Source organism: Trematomus bernacchii, unplaced genomic scaffold, assembly GCF_902827165.1.
Source record: "Trematomus bernacchii unplaced genomic scaffold, fTreBer1.1, whole genome shotgun sequence".
Taxonomy (NCBI): Eukaryota; Metazoa; Chordata; class Actinopteri; order Perciformes; family Nototheniidae; genus Trematomus; species Trematomus bernacchii.
This window is the reverse complement of record NW_022987828.1, coordinates 10,691,462-10,718,669: the sequence shown is the minus strand read 5'-3', so window position 1 is coordinate 10,718,669 and position 27,208 is coordinate 10,691,462. Positions and strand designations below refer to the sequence as shown.

Genomic DNA, 27,208 nt, shown 5'->3' with positions numbered 1-27,208 from the left:
TTTAGCTGGATTAAAGACTTCCGTGGAGTTGCAGGAACTAAAAGAAAAAAAAAGTGGCAAAGGTGGTGGTGTTTTGAGCTTGTAATCACAGCACGGTGCTGTGTTTATTTAACTTTCTCATCTCCGTCGCTGCCTGCTTTTGGTATTTACATGTTTAATTGAGAAGTGTGCTGCCGGTTTCTTCTGCCCATCTGCCGAGTCCCTTCCTCTTATCAGGCTCATTCCTCAAACTGACAGCTCTCCCGTTCTGCATATCTCTCTTTCACTCCCGTGCCACTACACTACCAACTCCTCTCTGTCCCTTTCCCAGCTCCTCTCCAATCTGTCACGGCCGGATATGAGTAATGACAATGCATTTTCCCGCAAATCAGACCAATAAGTAGAAACATGCACAGGCTGCTTTACAAGACAATTCTGTAGCGAGAATATAGCGTCATGAAACTCTCGGTTGTGTGGTCCAGGTTTTTTTTTTTTTTTTTCTACCGCACGTCTAAATCACCGCCTGTCAGACGCAACATGTGTGTCATTGTATCCCCATCAGCGTGTTTCATTGTACACACTACCACCTCTGAAGAGCTGCCTCTTATCAGTCGAGTGTCAGAAAGCCCCCAGCACCAACACCTCCTCCCTGCTGCCTTTCTAAATGCTTTTCTATTAAGAGCAGTGTTGTGTCCCTCTGATAGCGGCCGCTTCTCCACTTCATCATTCATAATCCCAATGGGCATCAATGGACTCTATAGCCTTGCTATCCACACCAAAGGCTTTGTCAGTCCGTGCAAATGAAAACAACCTAAATGAGAGTGAGAATCTGAGGAATGCACTATGAGAGAAAAAGGAAATGGCCCAATAGGCCAAAGCCCTCCAGTCATGAATAGTCCACTCCACAGCAAGACACTGGCGATACCTCAATGTTTGGAGTGGGCTCTCAGTCTGCTTTCATTCTTTATAGATGGCTTAAAGCATATGGAGGGTGTTTTACAAGCGTAAAATGGTACGACTTGTGTGCTTTGTCTTTTAAACGCTGTTCTATTTTAGCTAATGATATGACAGGGAAAAAACAAAGAATTCCCAAAGGTTGACAAGTGTTCTGCAAATAAAGGAGATCCATATGAGAAAATAAGGAGGACACATATTCACTGCTCTAGATCATATCGACGGCGTAGGCTAACTTTCACTATCTTAAAAAGTCTAAAATGATGTTCCCGCCCTCCCCAGCATGCAGAAGTCCCGCTGGGGGCCTCAATGTGATCAGCAGCATCCCCACCACGTCTCCTCATTATTGAGTAAATAGGTTTGGGCATGTCCTCAGTAAACAAAGCCAAGACTGACAGTTAAGGGAGTGAGGGGAGTGGGAGGCAGCCTCGTTCCCAATTAGAGTCGCCTCAGGCAAAACTTTAAAGAGGAGATCAATCCTACAGATCGCTAAACTGATCCTGTCACAGGCTGGGGATATTTAAACCGTGGTGCAGAGCGGAGCGGTGCAGGGCAGTTCTCAGTACAGTTTGACTGTGTGTGCTAATGACTTGGGGGTAGGCTCTCTCACCAGGACACACACCCCACAGCGAAGCGGCCGTGATTGACGGGTGAAATCGGACCTCAGCTGCAGTTCTCGGCACAGTAGGGGCCAGATGGGGAAATAGTGATTTGCGTTTTTTAGTATGCAGCTCCTGCACTTACGGATATTCCCTAATTGTCTCTCTTACTTACCTGTGAGGCTGTTTCCCATCACAGATGCAGAGTACATTTCAAATTAACCTGGGATGTTTTGATTTTCTATCCTCACCCAACACCTTTGAAGCAGACTTATTAAAATGTGCCAGCAGGTCTCATGCCTGTCTGTCTAGTTGAGGTGAAAAGTTAGTTCTCACTAATGGTGGAACAAAAATAAAGGGACTAACTAACATGAGGTGGATGAAGGTGGAGTGGTGGAGATGACACCTGAGTTTAATTCCATTGTCAATTTGTGATATCCTGCTAAAGCAGCTGATACTGTATATTTGACTACAAGAGAATATCTGGCTCCAAAGCCCAGGCACACATGGGTAATGTGTAATGAGCTACCAAGCTCTCTGCAACGGCAGAGGAACTGAACATTTAAATGAGCAAATGATGCATTATGTATATCAGCGAGGTTCCTGTGCAGGAATTAATCATGATCATAAAAGCCAAAGACAAAACAACATACTCAGGCCATTGCTAAATTGTTGTGATCTAATGCAAAACAAATTCATTTTTCATGCCATTAAAGATAAAGAAAATCTTAAAAGGTTTGGTCTTGCTTGTCTGCGTCTCTTATTGAGAGTCATTCACTTTCAACTTTATTTGCGGATTATTGCAAATCCCCGGTACAAATCATATCATGAAATCATGTAGCTGGGACATTGGATGTGTTCTGCTAATGCTCAAAGAAGATCCCCTGAGGGAGCCATTGAGTGGGGGAGAAGGGAAGGAAAGGGAGAGGAAAGCAAGAGAGGAGGAGAGCGAGTTACAGGATGAGGAAAGGAGGGAAGGGCGGGAAAGAAAGACGGAGAGGAGGGGAGGGCAGCAGCAGTCAAGCTGCACTTTATCCTGACAGATCTCCTTTACACACTAATTTCCTTGTTAAAGAAGAGAAAATGGCACTCAATCCGGAGAAATCCTTTTCTCCTGGAGCAAGCCTGTCAGCTGAGGGATGAGTGGATACAAGGAGAGCTTTCCTCCTCAGGCTAGCTCCCCCTGGCACACAGCAGCTAGGCTACCGCTCACAGCAGAGCTCTCTATCTATAGCCATAATTAATACACCATCGGAATATAATGAACCATACCATGATACATGAATTTCAGTCGGTGCTGTCGACAGCACTCATTTAACCGCTCGCTGGAAATCAAACGTGAAGTGAATTGATTTTTCGATCATGTCATCTCCATCACAAATGGCATACAAATCGTGTACAAACATTTCATGCTCAGCTGCTGTTTATAAACATTCCCCATGACAAAATGCTAAGCTGCCCCCCCCCCACCCCCAACCCCCCCACCCCCCCCCCCCCCCCCCCCCCCTCAACTCCACCCTCATACACAGTTACCAGCAAAAACAATAAAATCCAACAAGGGCACATCTTTCACAGCAACATATTTATCACTGAATTTGTAATTCACCATAGTGTATTAGCTTGGATTTGAAAAAGGGAGGAAAGAAAAGCCTCTTTTATTTTAAGTCAGGGGTGTTAGCTGTTCAGTCTGGATGTTCTCATCTCATAAGATTACTATTCGCCGGGGTGTGTGTCAAGACTACTTTTCAGAAATCTCGGTAACAATTCAGATGCGATCGATAAGGAGTGACAGTTTATTCTAAGGCTTAGCACAGGCCAAGAAAAGAACGACTGAAGCATCAAGTTTAGAGGAATGAATTTGTTTTGTATTTGATTTTTCCATTAAATTTATCACCACTTTAACTCTGCCTTTTTCACTCTCCTCACTCATTCCCTCTCACTTTCTCCCTCGCTCCGTCACTCACATCAACAACAAGGCTGTAAACGGCTGTCAATTTCTCATCTGTGATTTCCATGTCTTCACTTTCATCCATTTTTGATTGCTTCACACCCTATACCTCTGATGCTTTTAGTGCTCATCGGTGACCTGGTGAGATGATAGGGGAAATTATTAAAAAAAAATGTTCAGTGGCAGAGTGCTGCTGCCCTTTATAACACTTCATCATATCTGCTGTAGACGGAAAATTGTTGAGAAACATTTTCTTACAAAACTGCCTAATGCTGGTTTGGCACAACATCATATTGTAAATCTATTACCACTTTGTCAAGAGAAACCACTTGAGGTTTCCCACAGTGCAGCAGCAGGAAAAGTGGGAAATGTGACCCTGAAACTACTGTCCGATTTCTCTTATTATAGTGTTTTCAAAATCTCCTCTCTTTTCGGATTTAAGGGTCATTGAGGATGCCAATCAGAGGGACAGGCCAGTCAGGAAGCCAGCGGCGTGAACAGGACAGGAACCAGCTGATGAAATTCATCCATACTTCTCACTTATGATGACATGATTGATTTTCCCTCAGAGTGCTCAAATGTAGGATTGTCTTCCCACCCCCATCTCCTCCTCCATCCTGCCTCAATCTGCCCACCCACCCGCCAAGCCAACAGCTAATGGATAAAGCCTCTGTCTGTCTCAGGCATGGCGGAGAGTTGACGAGTGGAAGAACAACTGCAACGAATGAAGGGTGAAATCTGAGAGTGCAATTTTCCGTCTGTCAATCTCCCTTCAAGAGAACAAGTTGACCACCAATCAGCGGAGTCGATTCGGGGCTGGCGGTGGATGGGAGCAATCTGAGTGACAGCGTCATGTCACTACATTAACACAGCAATGAAGGACATGAAAAGGAATTTTCTGAAGGGCCCGGCCATTTATTCGATTTCAGGCTGTGATTTGGGGGATGGGACCATACTTTTCTGCCTTAACAAATGAACAAACTGACAGGTTAATGCATAACATATCGCTCTATAATTCATGGTTTTGAATGTGGGAGACTCCTATCATCCACTAGGTGCTTCAAAACACAACCAATTAAACTTTACTTAATTATTTAAGGTAGAAAGTGAGGGAGAAACATGCCTTAAAAACTCTTGCTTGCAGTCAATTACGATAAAACTTTAATGAGCCTGGATAGAGAGCCATAAAAACTGATAGCCCCTCCGTCATGAATTATATATCCATATCGATTTTGTTTCTTTGCTATAAGAATTGCAGGTAATCGTATGTTACCACATGTAAAGTGCACTTCCCTAGCGAGGATAAATATGAACCATCAAATATATATGAGGTGTGTGTGCATTTATGACCAAGCTCATGTAGAAAATGAAGAGAAGAGATGTCGAGGCAAGGGCCATTGGGAATGGATGAAGGGTGCCATATCTGACAGTAAGAGAGACCCTTAGTGGGGCTGGCTTGATATGTTACCTAGTTAGCGTCACAGAGAGAGGAATAAATAGTTCTTTATTATTTGTGGTTGCCATCATGTCTCTCCTAATAGACAGGCTATACTGAGTTTAAACCACATTATCCTCTGCGAGACCATCGCAATTACTCTTGAGAGCTAGGTCTGATGTGTGGATAAGGCAGGTCGCCCATGTCTTAATGAACACAAACAATGTGAAATGGAGGAAGGAGCAGTGGGGGGAAAGATAATGGCAGGGGAGGGCTTGTTTTAATAGAGACAGCACTAAGTTGTTTGCTATGATCTATGCCAAGTCTGAGAATGCTGAAAACCCCCAATGTTAGTTTGTCGAGATTTTTTTTTCATGATCCTATTACCCAATCAATCGAAACCCTTTTCTCAGCATTTCGCCGGCGAGCAGCAGGCGCAAATCCTGTTTAGCAGATTTCCACTGGTGGACTTGTGTGTCTTGCTGTCATTGTCACACAGTCTTGCCTTGTTGGACACTTGCAGAGGTTAAAGGCCACCAAACTGGATCACCGTGACACCCAGTGCGAGTGTTATCCCCAGCACAAATGGCTCAGTGCTGGGTTAATTGATAAACTGCCGCTCCACTTCATTAGTCAGACAGACCGGGCTTAACGAAGGAACACAGAGAGAGTGTCACTCTGAATATGTTAATCATGACTGGCCATTATGGGGCTCTTCCCTCTACCTTCTTGTCTCAATCTCAGGCGAACTACAAAGGCGAGGGATGTGAACTCACTTCAAACTCTGTGTACCCGTGTATCGAGCAAGGCTATTTATCAGTGACAATAGAAAAAAAACGGGAGACAGACAGACGCAAGAGTGGTCCTTGGTGTTATTGAATATAAATATATAATAACCATGTAAAAAATGCATCATTTGGCCTTTTCACAAAGGCAGTTGTAATATAGCGCTAGGTGAGCACTGTACTTGACGTACACACTGGAGGTGAGGGTGTCAGGGGAGAGCTCGCTGGAGCGAGAGGAGGTTTTATTGTTGCCCAGCCCTTCCGCTTAAGTGCACATGGCTGGGAGGAAGCCGGGACCTCCAGCTCTGACCTCTGCGCATGTATATTTAATAGGCCATCAGTTGGCCGGGGCAGCGCTCTGATCAGGATTCAGAGAGGGGCTTTGAACACCCCTGTGTATTCCTGAGCGTGCAGCCTCAAGCTGCTCTCCCCAGCTGTGTCAATCCGACAGCACTGTTACAGGCACCCAGACAAGGCGCTGGGCACTCCACTGCTACCGCCTAATGACTACAGAAAAAAAAAAGCAAAACAAACACAAAAACAATAACATTTGGCGTATGGAGCTCTGCTACCATCTAATGAGTGTTTTTAAAAACTGAAATATTACGCCAGCTGATACACTGTAGGGTGTGTGGGATGTGTTTGGATTACATCAGATATACCATAGAATGCTATGTTGCCCCTCATAATATAACAAAATGGGAATCTCACGGTGACTGCGCTACACACGCCGGTAACGATTGCAGAAACAAGGCGGTGAACAGAGAAGTGCCACTCGTGTGTCTTTTCTTCTAACAAGGTATCACTACTCTTTGAATCAAATCGGCTTCGTGTGTGGGTGTGTGTGCCTGTGTGTGTGTGAGCGTATGAATGTCACAGTGCACGCACGACTGTGTGTGTGTGAGGGCAGCTTAACGAGGGTGGTTCATTTGACAGGCAATTAGTTTGCGGAGCTGCTATTGACAGCCCCTGTGCTTGTGTTTGTTCAACAGCTCTGGGTGAGTTCCACGCTCCCTGGGCTACGTGACAAAGCACCTCCGACAGGGAGCTCCTGATCTCCACCGAGGCTCGGAGGCTCGCACTGTGAGGGGGGTGGATATGTGACAGCCTTGCAGAGAGAAGAGAGGAGAGAGAGGGGGAGTGATACAAAACCCACAAGGGTCTATTAGGGGGTTGTTGCAAGTTAATGTAGCTACAACACACTTTTTGTGTCGTATTTTGAAAGGCCTGAGCAATGATGTTGTCATTTGTTGTTTGATTGCGGGGATAGCGGAGGGTAATCTTAGGAGACTCGCAGGCTCTCACACTACATACGCACACATACAAATGCAGAAAGAGAGGAGACAAGGAGGTGGGGGAAAGCTAGAGGGAGATGGAGGAGAGGAAAAATATAACAAGATCCAAACACTCTTTTATCCTCGAAAATCCCATATTCTAATGCAGGGGCCCATCCCTCTTTTAGTTGCAACCATTTCGTTTGTAGAGCCAAGCTCCAATCAATATCATTATTTTCACAGAGGATCGAAGCGCCTTCACCGAGTTAATGGGGGATTGAGGTGGTAAACGTTTACCCTCTCACTGTCAGCAGAGCAGTGGTCCATAGTGGGCCCAGATGACAGCACTGGCCCCACTGTGGACACACTGTGTGGAGATGTCCTGTGGGTAGACAGGCTGCATGGACTGTCAACCGCCTGCCATGCCCTAGATGGCCTAACATATCAGCCACTTGAGTTAGAGCAGCAGCATGGGCTTTGACTTCTGCTCGAGCTAACAGAAACAAACCGGCCAGTGCTGGCAGCAGCATTACTGCACTGCTTGACATTGTTGATACAAAACAACTGGAAACGGAGTTTGTTTTTCTTGTGTTATTTTAACAGAATATTTCAAAGTAATGCAGAAGTAATTCAGTAAAATATGAAATAACATACTGCATTAACATAAAACATTAATTTGCACGATGCTAGCCAACTACGACTATGCATCAGCTGTTCTGTCGGATTTTGGAGAAATGAAGACTAATCTGCAGCTGGCAACAGCAAAGCAAATTCTCTCGTATAGCAGCATATGCTAAATAGCTCTTCAAGCGCGCAGATGCATTGCTGTAAAATACTTCTCCTGTCTGCGTATCTGCATCTCCCAGATGGGTCCCAAGCTGTGCCAAACTGCATCTCATCAACTGCTATGAACTATGGCATCACATGACCGCAGGAGATATGTGGAGTCCTATTCTGTCTTGCCTTGGCACAACATGGTCAAGCGATGCATCATCGGGAAGCTCACACTTTGTCAAAATGGAGGTAACTGAGACCGGGAGGAAGCAGGGGAGAGAGGGCCTATTTCCTCAGAGTGTTGAAAGTTATGTTCAATAAAAAGGGAGGAAAGAACAAGACTTTTGTCCGATTTTTTCTTCGTTTCTTCACTTTGGAAAAAAGACTAATCAGCAGAGTTTGAGTTGATTTGGGTTTGAATGAGGGTGTGACAGAGCAGTGAGAGATTTCATGGGACGTTGCCCCATGATTCATTGAGTTATTGGTTTCCGCCCTGTTTTAATCGCTGGCGGGCCTCGGCCAAAACATCTCTGAGGATTCCGGAGAGCTCTTTTCTCCACCATTCAGCAGAATGGAATTTGGTCTGCAAGTGCCTCACGTCATTCGAGGCGTCCTTCACAGTTTCAGGGGCCCTAATTCAAACCACATGGAGGCCAGCGTCCGGTTACGGACCTTCGCAAAAAAAGACACATTCCCATTGGCTGCCTCGAGATGGGAAATGGGGTGTCTTGATGGAGAAAGATAACAAACACATCTAAGTAGGAGTCACAACATAGCCAAAGCACACACACATTCACATGCATAAATATACATACACATGTACATACACGGGGACATATACAAATATACACGCACATACACAAATATACACACAGACTGATACATACACTTATGTGCCTGCAAAAGCTGTTTGCTTGACATGATGGAAGAATGAGCAGCAGGCTCTGTAATATTGCTCCTATTCTTCATTGACAAGCATATATATTTTTTGCTGTTCCCAACTGACTTTGCAGCGCTGAACTCCATTTATGAATTATCTGACATATTTCCTGCTATTTTTTTGACAGGAGTACTCAGAGGAAATTTCAAGGCACCTTTCTCCTGACAAGTAGAAATATCAATATTTGAATAAATTGCAGATTTGGATCTCCTCACATGGATGCTCTCCAGCAAATGTGTGTGTGTGTGCTGCTGGATGAATGTGTGTTTGTCTGTGTATGTTTTTGTGCGTGTTTGTGTGTGTGAGAGTGAAGGGAATGGGAAGGGGTTTGTTTCATTCTGTTACCACGGTCTTATCCCCCGGAGCCCGCAGGCAGAAATCTGTATGCAGCATTTCATTAGGAGGGAGCTCGACTGAGTGACATGTGAAGCACACCTCACCGTCGACCTGATGAAGTTTACTTCTCTCAAACGGCAAAAAGGCACTTTGTAGACTAACCCTTTTTTCCACAGAGGAAGAGAGGGGGTGATGGCTGAGCACCAATAAAAGAATCATGAATGTTGTTTCACAGAATGACAGGCCTATCTGTACACAAATATTTCTCTTCGAGACAAATGTAAGCTTCAGAGCTTTTTTCCTCTCCGCTTTTTAAAGTAGATTTGAATTGATAGAACTGACAGTTTTCAAAATATGATCACCTTAATTCCAAGTCTTGTCGAAAACATCTAACAAGTCGAGCAAAAGGCAGAATAATAACACGTTGTTCTTATTTCACGAAAATGGCAAGCGAGTAAAGTAACATCTCACCTAGTGAACTAAATAATTTACAAACAAATACACTATTCTACTACAACCTTGATAAATACTCTATGTCTGTATAAGGGGTCAATGTCAAGCATCCATAACACTCAGCGCTGTCGTCTTAAAGCTCCTGGTGTTACGTATGAGAGACTTCTGCCTATCTGTCTCACTCTGTTTAGCTGCAGTAGCTGCCATTCTGTCTGCATGTCTGCCGCTGCCGCTGATAGATCACTCTCCTGCCCACCCCCGTCAACCAACCCCCTCCTCTCCACACCCCACCATCATTTCAGGGAGCCTGAGAAATGGCTTAGCCGTGTGAGGTTACTCAGGTACCAAAAAGGCTGTGACCCCGTGACCCCCAGAGTCGACCTTCCTGACCTGAACGCCATACTTTCTCCCTCTCCAACAGAAAACAAAAACAAATCTTATCATGCGCCTCCGCGGCTCAAATAAAAAAAGAAAGCCCTTATATCAACGTGGCGCTTTGACAATCATCTATCCACATGACCTGTGATTTCTCCGACAGGGTCTGCTTGACACTTACAACAGAGAGGTGACGGCGTACAGGTTGTCCATCTCTCGCCTCGCCTGCCCTTATCTCCTCTGCTCTCCATCTCTCTCCTCACTCCTCCTTGTGTGCACAACTTAATAAGCAAGCACGGGGTAGATTCCCATTATGGAAACCCTGGAAAATGGCCCGGACATTTTCCCCCATATCTGGGATCTCCATCTGGAGAAGGCACTCTCGCTCTCACTGCCCCCCTCGTCCAATCTCTGTGTGTGTTCTGGTGAGGCTATGCTGCTGAGATGGCTTTCACTCTCCACTGGCTACAATGAGATTGGCCCACCAGGTTGACTCTATTCGAATCGACAACCCATTTCAATAACGTAACAAAACAGAACAGAGTGGTGATGTTGAATAAAACATTTTTGAGGAGTGCCCAGGGGGGCAAGATGGTTGGGCTTAAATTATACAAATCTGTACGATTTTGCAACACTTTAGCAGAAACATAGATTCATCAACTCATAACATAATCGGGTACACACTGATTGAATAATAGCATGTCATTTGGTTAGTTTCCCCCTTGTCCCGCACTGCATGTCTCACTCTGTGTCACCGCTCTCACTTCAGGTAGAGCGGCTTCATAACTAGAGTATATAGTTTACAGACTAATAAAGATTACACTGAGGTCAGCGAGTCACTAATCCCCGGCGTTATTAGTAAAAACAAAGCCTACAGCTGTACGCCGTGCACCTCATCACATCGGAGTGCCTATGCACGTGCATAAGGTCCGAACATAATATGGTGTGACTTAAGCCTTACAATGAGAAGAGAAAATAAATATGCTAAGAGCAGCAGGGGTGGACCGGGCCAGGCCTCAGCAGACCTATGTCATCACTCCCTCTGGTCTCGGCTGCGTTCCCCACCCGAGCGAAAGGCTCAATGATTACGGAGGCTCAGCTTCCCTCTAAGAAAGCAAACCGGAGCTGCAGTCCAAACAAGGCCGAGCCAGCAGCGAGGGAGCACTGCTGCACCAGGCGGCTCGGGTTTACCGTCGCCTCCGACCTGGCTGGCCCCCGGGCTTGCATTAGTCCCCCAGCCCAGCCTCTCTAGGACAAACAAACAACCACCACTTACACAGTCAGGGACGAGCAGTGAGGCAGGGAGAGCTGGTGCCACCAGCGCTGTGTGGTGGGGAACCTGACCCAATTGGATTTGCTTTATCACCCCATATAATGATTCCCAGACTGGCCTGTTCCAGTGGTAGAAAATAAAAATTACCGAAAAAAAACCTGCCTGACATTCTGAGTTTGGCCCCGAAATGGGCAGCTCCCCCAAAACAGATGGGGAGGCATCTCAAAAATGTTCTCTGCCTCTGGGGACATGTGGTTTTCCCCATCATTATATAACTGTAAACTCCTGGATGTCAGAGATTGGGGATAATAACTTTCAGATGTTGGCAGCCCGGGCCAATGCTGGGACCTGCTGGATGGGAACGGTTATTTGGCAGAGGGGAGGAAGTCCGAGAGATTAGGACTAAGATGTGACAGGGAGGAAAGTGGATCTGGACTAGAGCTGACTGGGTCGCCTACGTCTGTTCCAGTTTGTACCGGGCCCTAATGATGGCCGCGTGGGAGGCAGAGGCCCGGAATGTGTGTGTGTGTGCGGGACAAATCCCGAGACAAATTAATATCAAAACCACAGGAAATCATGTCATCCTGTTAACACACCAAAATCAAGCTAAAGTGCTCGGGCTTGATCCACCACTTTTAGCATTCTGTTTCAATTTTCTGATAGATTTGATATGACAGGTTTAGCACTCCCCATTGCAGTGCAGATGTGCCACTAATTCAGAAACAGACACACCTCCTTCAATAAATGAGTCCTTATAGAAGTGTCATCCCGTTAAACCATTTTTATTGGTTTGTCTCACATGGCGGGACAGGATCATTGTTCACTGCCGACGTGGTTACTGGTTGCCGATGTGGTCAAGGTTTGGTCACTTAAATTCAAACTCCTCTAATGAAAATAAAACATCTCCTATCATTTTTATATATTCCAGCTGGTCACCGCATGGTAAAAAGCACAATCCCATTTATTTTCTTTTAAAATATGTTTTCCCCCTTTGCTTTAAAGTATCGATCGCAGTGCTGAACAAGCAGAGGAGTGTTTTTTATTGTAAATCAATACTGATCGATCGGCTGCCTGGGTGTTGAATATGGATCAATATCACACCAGGCTGTGGAGGAGATCTGATTTCAATTGGCAAGAGAAGCCCGCAGCAGGTTTCCATCAAGCGGTAATTCAAGACATGGGAACATAAGTCAGATGGATTGATATAGACTAGCCAGGACCTTTCTTGCCACTGAACCAGCTCAAGGAAATTTCTGTCATATATCATTAACGCAGTTGGGGCAGGCAGTAACAAAAAAAGGGGGAGCAGAGTACCTCAGTGACCCTAAATAAGGAGAACTGGTCAAACATGGAATAAATACTCCATCATTAGCGAGAATGTTGTGTTTTTTTAAATAAGGAAACTCCAGAATAAAGTGCACCAGAGTCAACCTCTAAAATAGAAGCTGAAGCTCTACTCTGTGCACACACACAACACAGTGTGGTCATGTTCTGTGGAACTTCTGGTACTGATTATGTCGAGGTCAGCTTGAGATTCATACTGTAAGCTGTTATTAATTTACTGAACAAATGTCCTGGAGAAAACCAGTGCATGTTGAAATATTTTCATTACACTTATCATGCAGTCGATCTTTATTAAAGCCGCACATTTGTTTTATTCGAGCACCGCTAAAAAACACATAACATAATTTGAACAGTGCACATGTGTGGCCAAAGTGCATGGAGCATGTGTGTATATGTTTAAAAATCAGGTCACCCTGTTCATTCATCACTTGTTTGTGATTCCTGAAGAGAGGGGCACTGTTCCAAATGGCAGCATTGTAAAACAATAAAAACAGAGCTATAGTTAGAAATAACTTGTCACTTTTAATAAATGACACTGGTTCAGGGCTCTTTCTCAGGGGCTTCTCCTCCGATACATCCCAGGCACCCCTGGGGCCAACAGAGCAGCGAGCAGACCAGCTCGTTTCCCCGAGGTAACTGATGACCCTATCCCTGAATTCCCCCATCTTTGTCCTGTGACCTCACACCAGCGGGAGCAGGACCATGTCCGATGAAATCTTCAGACTGCTTCCCATCCTAATCTTGTCTGTGTCACACTACAAATTGCTACATTCAGAAAATGGAAATAGATTGAGGTGGCGATGGAGGGAGGGGGCTGACAGAGGTAGGGAAAAAGGGAAGAATGGGAGGGGAGGGGGAGCGGAGGAGTGTGCATCGACAACCAGTCCCCTAAGAAAAATACTTGAGGAAAGAACGACTCGGGAGATCCCGACAAGGAATCACATCTCAGCGCACATATTGATCTGATTTACAAAACCTCCACTCTAATGCGAAACAAATGGCGTGGGCGTGAACTGGTACTTAACCATAAAACCCCAGCATTACTCCGTCTCCGATGAAATACCACATATATCCCTCACCAGGGCCTAATGTGCTGTTTTACGGCCCGATACGACTGAGGTTGACCCAACAGTTTGTTTGACAATTAGGGGAAACCTAATAAGGATTGAATGGGAGTGAGAACATGCCAAGAGAAAGAAAAGAGACCTTTTTTCAAAAGCAAAAAAATGGCTGAAATAACACTGGTCTGAGTGACCTAAATGTGATTCACAGAATCAGGAGCTGTTCGACAAAGCCTTTGTGTCATTAATGCTTTAAGAAACCAAACAACGTGTTCAAAACAGCCACAAAGTTTAATTATAAAAGAGAGCTGCTAAATATTTTAAAAAGAGTGGCATGTTTTATTTACTTCAGATTTAATTTCAATAATGTAACATTTTCACCATGGTGGCTTATTGCAGCAGTGTGTCGGGGAGAAGTGAATAAATCTTAATAGATTGTTTTCTTTCATAATATCAAAATAAATCACTTCCATTGCTCCACAGCCGGATTTAAATCACATTAACGCAGCGCTAAAAGAAGTCAGTGAATGCAACTGAAGATAGTAAACTTTAACAACATATGGACTGAACAAAATGTTGATAAAATGTTCCTATATCTTTTCAACATGTGCATGCGTGTGTGCATGTGTGTGTGTGTATGTAACTGTGTGTGTATAGAACGTCCAGTGAGTGTTGCTCTTGGCCCAGCATTCATCCCATCACCCCGGCTCTGGCCTTGTTTCTGTCAGCAGTGAACCAGGGGAGTAAAGAGTGGGGGAAGAGGAGAGCAAGAGAAGGAGAAGAGGAGAAGGAGAGAGGAAAGAGAAGGGGGTGGTGAAGGGGGGAGGGGCTGTCTCCATGGACAGATGGACTGCTCTTTCTCAACACATGTGGAACCATGTTTCGTCTTTCACTGCCGTCAAGCTGGAGCCGAATCCGTCGCTCTGTTGGCCCGCGCCACTCTTTCTTAGTGCACACCTCTCTCTTTAGCAGAACGCGCACACACACACACAAGTGCGCGATTACGCACACATGCATGCAAACGTATGCATGCGCAGGGACACACATGAAACGCACGTGTGCACACACACACACACACGCCACACAAACATCTCAGTCTTTCTGAGCACACATGTTAAAGTCATCACCCCTGCTCAGCGCTAGTAAAACACAACACCCCCGGCTTCTCTGCTGTTGTCAAGTCTTGCCATTAGCTGATGCCACTGGGGAATCCTACCCTAGTGAGGTGGGTGTCCCTCGGGAGCGTCAGGCACCACGTTACGTTCAGCCGCCACTCATGTGAACCCAAACATGTGAGCATAATTTGGAAAATATCATTTATACTGTGCGTCTTTGTACGTGTCTTGACATTTACAAACTGCGATAAAACCGACATGAGGGAGGAGGGAATAGAAAACAGGGCGAGAATAATTTGAGGTAATGTTTTGCTTAGTGAACAGTATTACCCAATCCTAGATGTTGGAGCAATGGGAAGGACGTTCTGGCTCTGGTGCAGCAGAGAGGGTCTGGGTTTCATTTTTCAGCAAGTGCAAGCCAAAGGAGAGCTGCCAAGTACAGCTTTTGCTCTCAACACTTCCTGCTCTTCCTACTCTGGCTCGGGAGGAGACAGGCTTCACTCAAACATCACGTCGATTTAGGCAGGGCTGGCCAGTTTATTCTCCAATTTCTCAATGGGTGTCAAAAACTCACATCTGTCACATGAATTACACCAAACACAGCCATAAATAAAATGCTGGGATGGATATATTGTTAAGCCGTGTAAAAAAGCTGTGTGCAGGTGTTTGCATGCGTGTGTAAACATAGAAAGAGAGCATTTCCTACACACGTTAACAGCTTTAAATGACTCACTGTGAAGCCTAAAAAAACATTGCATTGCAGGTCCCACGGCTCAATGGTATAATGTATAAAACCCAGAAGGAACACCTGCAGCAATCAACGCTCTATCACAACAACAGTGACCCTACCCGCTGCATCATTTTCATTATGGATGGTGGGAGCACAATGCTAGATTAACACTACCTACTGAATACCGTCTTAATTGCCCCTCCACAGATGCAGAGAAAACAAGGCATTCAGTTCATGAACAGACTTCTCTTTGCAGGTTATCAAGACAGCCGCTCGGTGAAAACACACCCTCCTTTCCAATGCTGATGTGCAATTAAAATGGTTTTAGAAATCCTCTTTGACAGTCCAGGGCTTAGCCAAAAATGTAAATGACATTAAAGGAGACAATGAATTTAATTTTGTTTAATGTCCCCTTTCGCTGATTCTCATTTACATCACATTTCCACATAAAGGGCTGACCTTATAAATACTGGCATTTGTTCAGCTTTTGGAGGTAATCACGGTTTTGCAAAAACCAGATGGGAGCACACACATTTCCCGATTTGTTTCTTAGAAGGCCGAGGGAACCACATGCGAGACGTTCTAAGGCTGCGGTCTTTTGTTTCTGGTAAACAACTTGACAACAAGTCAAGTGCACTCTGGGAAATGACCTCGTAGGTGTTCCACAAATGAACGATAACGCAAAGTCATTTAGAAAATACAGGCTCACTAATGAGGGACATAACGGAAAGCTAAGCAAAATTTACATTAGGCCAAAATGTAATCACATTAACACACGAACAGGTGCGGTGAGGCCTTTATAAATGAGCTAAATGAATAAAAGCCTCCCACAGCACAACCATGTGTGCTGACCAAAAAAAGAGACAAGGGGAAAAATAAGGGAAAAAACAAGTCAATGTCATGAATTATTCAGTGGCTGGGCTGCTCTCCAAAGGTCAGTGCTCTTTGACCTTTGTGACAGGAAGTGAAAGGGAGTGCCGTAGCCGCTGGAATAAATGGAGCTGACATGTTTAGTTCTGGTCCAGAATCCGTTTGTGAATGGCAGCGTAAATTGACACAAGATGTTAAACTGTATGAACATGAATTAAATCCAAAATTCATATATGGGTAGAGTACACATTGATATCACATTCTCTCTCCGTTCGTCTCGATTCCACTTGCATAAATTGCCCCGGCTTCTCAGAGTAAAAAGTGACCTTTGAACCCTGACATGCAGAATGAGTCATTTTCTCTCCTCTTTCAACAACATGTGCTGTCTTATTACAAAATCCATGTGTAAGCCTGAACAATGTATCTAATCTTTCACACAAGAGAAGACAAAGTCAATATGCAAGAGAGTGAAGACAGATTCCAGACCAGGAGAGTCATCGCAAATTGAGTTATGTTTGGCTATACACTACATGCACTGTAAATGGGAAAACCATCTAATCAGATATTGGGTACCTCATCACTATAATTCTAAAGACTCAAATTACTGACTGAATAAACCTACACCCCCACTTACTTTAAGGCATCATTAACTTATAAATATGACATGTGTAGCACTGCTGGATTTATAAAAAGGAGAGATGATTATACTGAACTGCAAAGCCATGCGGTCATGGCATAAGTGCTACAATTAGTCACTAGATAAATGTACTGTATTTTTTGTATTTAATGTAAGCTCCAACTGTATGGAAAAAGTATGCGACCACTGTTGAAACACAATAGGCTTTTTTTTATAGACTAAAATATGTACTGACTTTCCCAAACGATGTTGAAATTTGAATCACAACACATAAAAACTCACCCAAATGCAACAAAAACAGGCCTTTCTTCATCCAAAAAAGAATTATGAATAATGCAAGGGCATCAAATGTAAGTGCTGAAATATTTAAAGACCAAGCAGTGCTGAAACTTTGTGACAGCTGTTGGGCCTATATCTAACCAACTTTTTTTTAAGAGAACCCTTCCTCTTCAAAAATCTGACTGAAAATCTGTATCAAAACTCTGAGAGAAAATAGGGTAAACAGATGTCTGGCTTGACCGCAGGAAAATAGGACACATTTGGAATGATAAGTTTCCCAAACTCCGTTGGATATGCCAGATCCATGGGAACGCCAGTTAATGTCTTGCTAGATGCCAGCTAGCTGTGTGCGCTTTCCCCTCTTACCATCTGGGAAAATGTTACAGGGAATGAACGCCATCAATGATTCACTCCAAATCTGTTTCTTAAGGTTCGGCCATGCTACTGTTTCTCTCGGAAATGTGGCAGTGCTAGCTGGTTTTCATACTGTAATTGTAGACAGATGAGACATGCCTGATTCAACAATCAAAACTTGGTTTATGTCACTCAACTATGTTCTACTCAATTGGAAATAATCAGTTTCTGCCAGCAGCGGCCGCAACACAGGTGCCTGTAATGATGTGCATGAGAAAATGACAGATGTAAAAGAAATGCCTGTAAAACATGGAAGCTTTAACTAAAAGCTTATCCATATGCACATCGTGAAAAGTCAAGCAATTGCGGTAAATAATCGTGCGTAGTGAGAGTGTTCTGGCCATGTCCGTAACTCACGCTAAACCCTGCAACCTTTCACAGGCACCCCTCTCTGCGAGTCACTGGGAACCTGTGTGGGTCTGTTGGGGTGAGCTGACGGGCTCATAGTTACGACATGGAGACAATGGGAGGGTCTAATGAGGAACATATGCTTTTGTGTTTCAACAGAGCCGCTCATTGTGCAACGAAAGGGATACTCTACTCCTATTCAGACTCGTCACAATGAAAATCCGAGCCCTCCCAGAGCCAGTTGAGCTTACAATATCCATCCGCTTCTTTTTTCCCTGTTCTTTTTTTTCCCACCCCTCTTTCTTGACTTTAATTCTCCATGCATTCATTTTGCTTATTGTACTTATGTTACATGTTTTGTCCTGCAGATTGAAGAACAATGGTGTGCGAAACTCTAAGCACTAAAAGGCAGCAGAGCGACACAAAGCAAACATGAAAGCGGCGGAAATTAAGCAAAGTAGACGTCTCAAGTTATATGTTAATGTTAGCACTATCCATTCACTAACAGATGCACTTGACTAATAAATTAAGCAGTCTGTCTGGTATCTGATACAGCTAAAAAAGTACTCTTCTGACATAGTCCTAAACACCTCTACTTTCTTTTGTATGCACTGTGACTCTCGAGCATAAACATACAAGCACCATGCATGCCTACGAGGATGTGCATGCTTGTGTGTTTGTGTGTGTATCTACGTGTGTCTGTGTGAGTTTGAGTTCAGACAGCAGTAGCTCTGGTAATCCATCCAGGCTCCCAGGGCAGCCAGCTCCTACTTCCTGATGCATGAGAAGCCGCTGGAGTGGAGTGGCAGCAACAACTGCTCAGCCCTATTTGATTACTAATAAGAGAGTTGTCCCCTCTGTCAGATACCAGGCATTCTCCACTAAGCAAACAGTGATTCCGGCTAGTCAAACATTAGCATTGCTGTCTCTCCCTGCTACGTGGCGAGAGTTACATTGAGATCGACGCTCGAACTACACCCCCTACCTCACCCTATCCACCACGCACACACATCCACTAAACTGCCTAAACATATTCACTCTGACCAGGACATATAGTTTCACAGTGTGAGAAAAATGTCAATGCTTGAAAGAAGAGCGTTTATTCCCCCTCTTTAGAAGGTGATGAAGGTGCTATAAATGTGGCGGACGAGACAGTAGACATAAAATGTTTATCCCTTCTAAAACGAAAATGTAATGGCATCTAGCTCTCAGCTAACTTGAGCGAAGGAAACAGTCAATGAAAAACAACTATTGACACTGTAAGCATCACTGTCGTAAACAAAGAAGGGAAGCCAGCCAGATAAATGTGAAGTTGCCTATAAGCTAATTAGGTGTATTCCCAGCATGATCCTCTAGTGATTGAACCACCTGTGATTGAACAAACCCTATCCAGGTGGTGACCGCCCCTCGGTGCACAGGTACCTGGGAAAGACGCCCCTCAGACACTCACACAGAATCACCCACGGTTCCCACACTGAGGCTATAAGATGCAAGTCAGCCCAACGGGGCCGTCTGGCACACCGGGAGGGAACTCATTTGTTCATCCATGTGCCTGCTCATCCACTCAGTCACTCATCCATTTAGTCACTCAGACACTCACCCATTCACTTACTCAGTCCCCGTTCACAAACACAGTAGAAGAAGAAGAAGCTGCACACTGCCTACCTGTCAATGATCACAGGGTCTGATGGAGTCTCGTTCCTGTTTCCGCAGCTTTTCTTGTCACAGCATCGGCTAGAGGAACACAGACAGGGTGTTAGAGAACAAGCAATACTTTTCTAAATAAATAAAAATAAATAAATAATGCACAGAAAATCACATACATGTATTAAGTGCCTAGGAGTAGTTTTGATAGTGGGGGGGGAATTGCCATGAGATTTCCTTCACTCAATCTATCCATTCCATTGATGCTGATGGCTGATAAAAATGGTGAAAACAACATGTTGTGTTGTTTGGCTTAGTGTTGGAGGGGAGGGGAGTGGGGATTGGGCCAGGAGGCAGGGGAGTCACTTTTCACAGCTTCAGCTTTTGTTTACCTCTAATTGCCAAGCTGCTATTTCTGAGGGAGATGCAAGGTGCCACCCTCAACCAATATTTCTGCAGGGCATTTATCAATTATGGCCTCAAAAGCACTAATCTATCTTCCACCACATGTTTCAGCCATCTCCACCCTAAGCCTATAGCTAGCTGACTTTTACTACTTTGATTGGGACTTGAATCAAAACTGCAAAAATAAACAAATACATCATCCTAGCTTCCATTTGAAATGAAAACATATAAACATATGTGAATAAGATTGATTTATTCCATATGGTGCTGAAGGAAAAACAAAGATTTTGTGCAAAGCTACTGTCAGTCAGCCACACATTATTTAAATATGTCTGATTTACATGACTTTCTAGCAGCAGTAATAAAGATGTGTTTTATAGCTAAGGCGCCGCAGTGTATTACAGCAAGAATATAATTTAAAAACTATATGTATGACATGCCTAACAAATAAGATATAATAAGTTAAGACATGAAAATATTATTCTTATTATACTAGTTCTTATTATGTATATCTTCTTATCTGATAATAGGCAGCAGTTAAAGTAGTTTTTTATTCAGCAGCAAAACGCACTTCCTCTTGACAAAAAAATATTACCTCTAGAGCACGAGCATATTCAACGTGTCACAAATAAGTGATGGATGCATGTATAAATTGAGCGTGAGTGATGAGTTTATGCATGGAAAAAGACAAATCATTCTCAGCTCTCATGCTGCACTTGCTCTCAAGCAGTAACTTGAACAATGCACCGGTGCAACAAAGGAGAGGTTAACCGACAGTATCCGAATTCAATGTTCACAAAGCTCATGCTGAGCTCAACAATAACAACAAAAGGCGTTTTTCCTTTTAGTATCAATGACACCGCTGAATAGCAGCGCAATATGAGAGGTTGAGATTTACGTGGTTAAATGACGCTAAAAGGCTCGCTGATCATTGTTGACAGGTGGGATCAACCGAGAACTGACTCTGTGCTAAAATGAAGGAAAGAAATTACACATGGCATGTAACGCCTCTGCATAACTTAACAGAAAACACAGGCTTAAATTATGTCTTAGAAAAGAAAATTAAGGATAAAAATGTAAAAGCATAACTCATGCCCTGACTGTGTCTGACTGTTTATCATACACTCAATTTCAAGTCACTGAAAAAGACAGTTATTTTCCCTGTCATATTCATATTCATATCAAAGTTGAATGACATCATATCAAAGTTAGAAATGACAGCAGCTCTCTCTGTGGTTGCTGGAGGACCACAGGACAGTCTGGATTGCTGCATCACATCATGAGTGTCAAAACTTATTGAAGGGGAGGGAATTACTTTTTGCATGGATCTGCAAAATGGACAAGAAAAAATAATGCTTACCTGCACATAATTTCATGGGTAAGAAGAACTCTGCACATTTCTGGATTCTTGTCTTGACCCTCATAAATTATGGCCTTTGAAAGGAAATGAGATGGAAATAAAGTGAAAACAAAGACACCTCTTAAACACACATTAATTCACACAAATAATTACACTAACATGTTTGATATTTTTTCACTTCATAACATAAATCAGGGCATGAATACACATGATCTAAGGACAACAGAATATATTAGAAGAGTGCAAAGGCTAATTCAAATTGAGTTAAGATAATCACAGCAAAATCAGTGTTATAAATTATATTATTTCATAAAAACATCACTGACATCAACCAAATTAAACAATTACAAAAATAACTATGACTAATAATACAAATAACAACACAATTTTTGTAATGGCAGCTATAATTTTAAAAAAATTACAAAATGAATGCTAATGATTAAGATGATAATAATAACATTAAATTGTATTTTTTTATTAATCTCGATAATATCCTGTGGCTCAGAGAGGCAGACAGAGAGACAGAGAGATTTTCATAAGGAGAGATCCAATAGAAGTGTCATCAATATGCTTATAATCTGGGGATATTTGGGGGAAAGTGTTAATGGGCAATCTGTTGTTTATTTTGAGCCGCTAACAATGATCTTTCTGTGGATAAAAAGCGGTGTCTGGCGGTACGGTTGAGTAATTTTTGAGCATTGGCTGAAACAGATGGCGTGGAGCTATCAGTTCTGCCGCTTTTCTCTCCCTCCCTCGATCCCTCCCTCCTTCTTCCATTTCTAAGGATAGACACTTCACTCCCTCGTATTGAACCGGCACCAAGTGCAAACGCAGGCAAAGCACCACATTATTGACAAAATACGGGTTTTTTTAAATAATATAAATAGGCTACATGTAAAAATACAGCCTTACATTTATTTATTATTTAAGCAATTTATATTTTTCAGGATTTTTTTTTCTGCAACGCGTGAGGCCATAAGAGATATAATATGGGAGATTGACTTTGGAAAAAGTGACATATCTGAACCAGGTCGCATCACTCTCCCGCTTTTAAACGCTGTTCTACTTGACCTGATGTGTTTTTTTTTCCTTGCCTTTTTTTTATTCTAGGAACCGGGCGATTATCTATATTGGTTTGATTTATGGCGGTGTTTGCAGCTGTAGAAACAGAAATCCATAAATTGCTTGTTCTGCGTCATTGACTCGGATCATTCGCACAGGAATGTAGACTGTGACCATGCAGTGGCCCAGGCTTCACGGCTCTATTCAGAAGGCTCTACCTAAACCCTCCATTTAATAAGAAAACACCAGGTGGAGAGCTAAAATAAGGATGTCTGATTTTATTCCCCAAATTATAGTTCACTTTACAAATCTTTGCGTTGGCTTCATGTGCTTTAAGACATTATTATTGCATTATGCGCGTTGGGCTCTGGGTCAGAAATGTTTGCGAGGAAGATAAGTGAAATGCACCTCTGCAAAAATATTTATATTTATAATTATAATACTTGACACTTTTTTTTAAATATATATGTAAAGAGCGTCACCTTTGACTCTTTGCACGAAAAGTCAAATCAGATCATATTGTAGTGGTTAAATGTTTAATGTGAGCCTACAAAGAAGCCTAACTCAGGCAGAGTTAAATTGACTTTGGAGTCTTGCAATATGATATGGCCAAACCTAAACAGTTAAAATGAAAGCTGTCTGTTCTTGTTACACCGGTAATTTTATTTTATTTTGTGCCACAACTTCCAATTTGCATGCAGATTTATTATTTATTTTTTATTTTTTGGAAACAGTGTGGTGCATGCATCTCAGGGGTGACGAGATTTGCACGGCATGTTAAGGTTTTGCACAACTGAACTAAGCATGTGAGCAGGTTTTGCACTGTATGCGTATAGAAACAAGTGTAACAGCAGCTTACCTGCTTCGTCATGGAATCGATTAACCGTATGTAAAGATCCTGTTCTACTCTGACGCCTGGGGAGACAAAAAAGAAGGCCACTTGTGAGTTTTGAAAAATTACAATGCATTTAAACACAAAAAATAGAAAGCTCTCCCAAAAAAGTTAAAGAACATCTCGTAAAAAATATCAACAGTTCAGATAGTTAGTACATTTATAAATACTGCTTTTATTATTAATATTGTAATATTTATAATTACTATTATGATTATTACCAATATTTTTGTATGTGGTTTTATGCTGAAGGACAAACTCATGTCTGATATATCTGCAAGTGTTTGCAAAATAATAAAGACAGTTTAACTCACCATTGCTGTATAATAACTGTAGTTTGTAATGTATCCCATTGTTAGTTTTTTCACTGGTTGGTTCCTGCAGAAGACAACAGTTTGTAAAAATCAACAGAACATGCCCATCACCACCACATGTCTCTGTGTTGACAAAAATGCATATACTTTCTGTGCAAGAAGAAGAGAAACAGGTTTAGTTTTTAAAACGACTCTCTGTCATCAAAAAATTGAGTTTTAAAAAAATCAATATAACATGTGACTTCCCCTTGGTAACCCATTGCCATTTCAGGGAACATAATTTCGATACATGTGCTGATTATGTACAGGGGTGCAGGTTATTTTTTCTCAAATACAACGCTTACTTTATCTTTCTCCACAAAGTCCACAAAAGCTGTCCTTTCGATCTCCACGGGCTGACCCTGCCTGTCATACAGAGCCAGGACGAAATGGAAAAAATTGGATTTTCTGAGGTTGGAAGGGGGCTGCTTTTCATAATGTGCCCGTGCCAAGCCGACACCGCTGCGGGGAGAAAACAAGAGACCATGTCGGTTAAGCACCGGACACCGGGGATACTATGATGGAGAAGCTGATGGAAACATTGGAGATGCAGAAGCACGCTTGAGTACGGGGGAGATTTCTTGATTTGTCACAATAATGGGTAATCTGATGTAATGAAAGAAGGGAAAGCCGAAGGGGGGGCATTTATTGGGAGACCGTAATTGATACAGAGTATTCAGGGGATTGAGGGGTCGATATGATGAGGAGGGAATGCGTGAGAAAAATCAGATGCTTTTGGCATGCGTACCTTTGGGCGGCTGTGTTTGCATCCACCACCCCAGCTGTGTGCATCCAGGAGCGGACCGAGTTCAGTCCGAGCGGTTCCTCCTTCATCGTCGTCCCACCCCGCGGTATAGTTTCCTGAATTCCAAACATTTAGGACAATTTGCGTGAAAAAGAGCCTCCTGCGAAATAAGGGAAATAAACCTCCAAGCGTGTTATCCTTTAGGGTTGGTTTTTTTTCACAGGATAAGTAGCGAGAGCCGATTCACACTTGCGAGGGAAAACCCGGTCCACAGGTCTTGCCTCCCTCTTCAGTCCGTCCGATGTGAACAATTCTCAAAGTGCTGTACTTAGTTAGAGCGGTATCCACAGACTGCAAAAGTGAATTGTTCAACAGACAAGATTTTTTTTTGTTGCTATTGTTCCTCTATGTTTTTTCTTTTTCTTTTTTTTGTGCTATTCACAGAAAAATCGATGGCAGTTGTTGTATGTTTGTGGGTGATGCTGCTCTCAAAGTGCCCACATCCCTGAAGCACCGCATCCAAAACCTTCAGGACTTCTTGTTGAATAAAAAACCCACTCCTGAAAAGGTGCTGCTGCTTCTCCACAAGACAAACACAGGCAAAGGCTGATCACCAGTGGAGGTGTTCCTTGTACACAGGAGAGGTGGATAAGGGGCCCTTTCGCGTCGTGCAGGATGGATGGGAACATGCAAAACTAAGCCCTCTTTCCCCGAGGACTGAAATCTTTCCCGGGAGCCAAAACTCTAAACCCACGGGAGAGGCGCTGTCAGAATATGACGCTGAAGAGGCGGAGCTTTGCCCAAATATGGAGCTCTGACGCTTCCTGTCAAGCAGTGGCGCTCCTCTGTACGGTGCAGCCCAATAGTGCTGCAGCCCGAGAACACTCATTCGCTCCACTTTTCCTCTTGCTTAGGCCCTATATGTGGTGAGTTTGATTTTTTTAATGATATGGAAAATTCGACCGGGTGTAACCATCACACATAATGAGAAAAAATATAAATAATAATACATGATAATAACTCGAAATTCCTTGCTTATTATTTCTAGCTGGCCTGATGATTGCAATTTCCGTGATTAGTTTTATTATTACAATTAATAGTCTTTGACATATTTATTCGATTAAATTTGTGATTATTACAAATTGACTTGATGAGATTGTTTGTTCACTAATGCATCGAAAGCATCTCAATAGATACGTGAATACAGGCCATAAATCATATTTCAATAACAGCAGATCATGTTTCTTCATATAACTGATATATTTCTATTGTGCATTTTTAACTCCATGCTGCGGGTTATTTTACTGTAATTACAATGTAATTAATTTAACACTGATTTCACAGAATCAGACATGATTATACATGTATTAATTTACATTTACTTTTCATTGAAAATGTTTAACAACAGATGATTTACTTTTAATTGTTTTGCATGGCAGAGCAGAGGATTTATTTAATTTATGGCGTTAAGAATAACATATGAACAAAGTTTGAAACCCAGTTCCTTAGTATCCATATTATTAATGTGAAAACAAATCAATCCCACCGCTGTGCCATTTACAGAAGATTACTTTTTATGGGATAAAAATCAGAGCCACAGTGTCTCATGACATTAAACAAAGTTCAGGAAATCCATGGTTCTGTGTCTTCTTTATTTCATGCACGTCTTGAAAAATCAGTAATAATCAGAAACATCTTAATCATTTTTAAAGAGCCAACTGCCATACATGTCCGACTCTGTCCGAGAGGGGCAAGCAAGCAATTCGGTTCATTAGTGGTGAAAAGGAGGAGAGGATGGAGGGAGAGAGGGGAGGGTGCGAGGAAGAGAGATGTGTGCTATATCCTGAGCAATCTATCTAGCTGGTGCTGAGGGTTAATAGCTGCTGCCAAAGATAAGTGAATTATAAGCTGTTGCTTTCACCTCTACACAATCTATTGCCAAATTGCCCAGTCACAAAATGAGGGTGTGGATTTTATACTATTTTTATTATTTAAGAAAAATCCAAGATTTAATTTGTGGGGGTAAAAAAAATATCAAAGGGGCCCTTTTAAAAAACAAGTTTTTGTTCTATTAAATGAAACAAACCGAGACGCATGTTGTACATATTTTGTCTGTTCTACCGAGATTGCACATTTCTTGTTAGCACACAACTCACTCTGCCTTTTTTTGCTGCACATTTTCAAGTCGCTTATTATAATTTAACCCCTGATTACACGCACCAAGGCGATTTAAATCTGATTATCAAATTAGGAGACTTTGAGACAAATCCTCTTAGATCTGATACTGTTGACTGGAGAAAGAAAATGGATCTCCACACCCGTCACGTAGGTAACGATGCTGTCCTGAAAGGGAGTTTTAAACCGTATTTGACAACAAATGCAGCTGCCCCGCTATTTCAGAAGATATTAGAGGAAAATGAATGCAAATCTGTGTGCAGGAGCCATCTGGACGTGGAGAGAGGGAGTCAGCTGCTCCACACACTGAGGCGCGGAGCCTGAATCCGTCTCAGCTCATTCTGTGGGATCATCTGCGTGGTGGGCTTACACCGTGGAAAATGCGCTCTCCATCATTAGGTGAAATGTTAGCATCAAAATAAAAGAAAATGTTGATCCCCGTTTATTTTAGTGGCTGCATGCATGACAACTTTGCACAGGCGTGCATTAGAGGATCATAGTCACATTTTCTAATTTTTCACAAAAAAAAAGCTTGCTTCCTAACTACACTCCTGAGGTAAGTGGGGGGTGAGGAGCAGGGAAACAAGTGCAAACTGTTTGCCTCATCTCTGCATCTTGGCCGCATTGAACCAGGCTGAATGCTCGTTTA

The 27,208-nt window shown here is 42.9% G+C and overlaps 1 protein-coding gene across 1 annotated transcript in view; it reads right to left on the bottom strand.

Moving 5' to 3' along the window:
- Positions 1 to 25,109, bottom strand: part of LOC117499864 (transcription factor COE3) — a 66,857-nt gene extending 41,748 nt beyond the window's left edge. Inside the window, 6 exon segments of the mRNA XM_034152517.1 lie at positions 19,589 to 19,657; positions 21,333 to 21,406; positions 23,254 to 23,309; positions 23,601 to 23,664; positions 23,945 to 24,101; positions 24,388 to 25,109. Coding sequence (XP_034008408.1) covers positions 19,589 to 19,657; positions 21,333 to 21,406; positions 23,254 to 23,309; positions 23,601 to 23,664; positions 23,945 to 24,101; positions 24,388 to 24,515 — 548 coding nt within the window. The 5' untranslated portion in view covers positions 24,516 to 25,109.
- Positions 25,110 to 27,208: the final 2,099 nt, after the last annotated feature.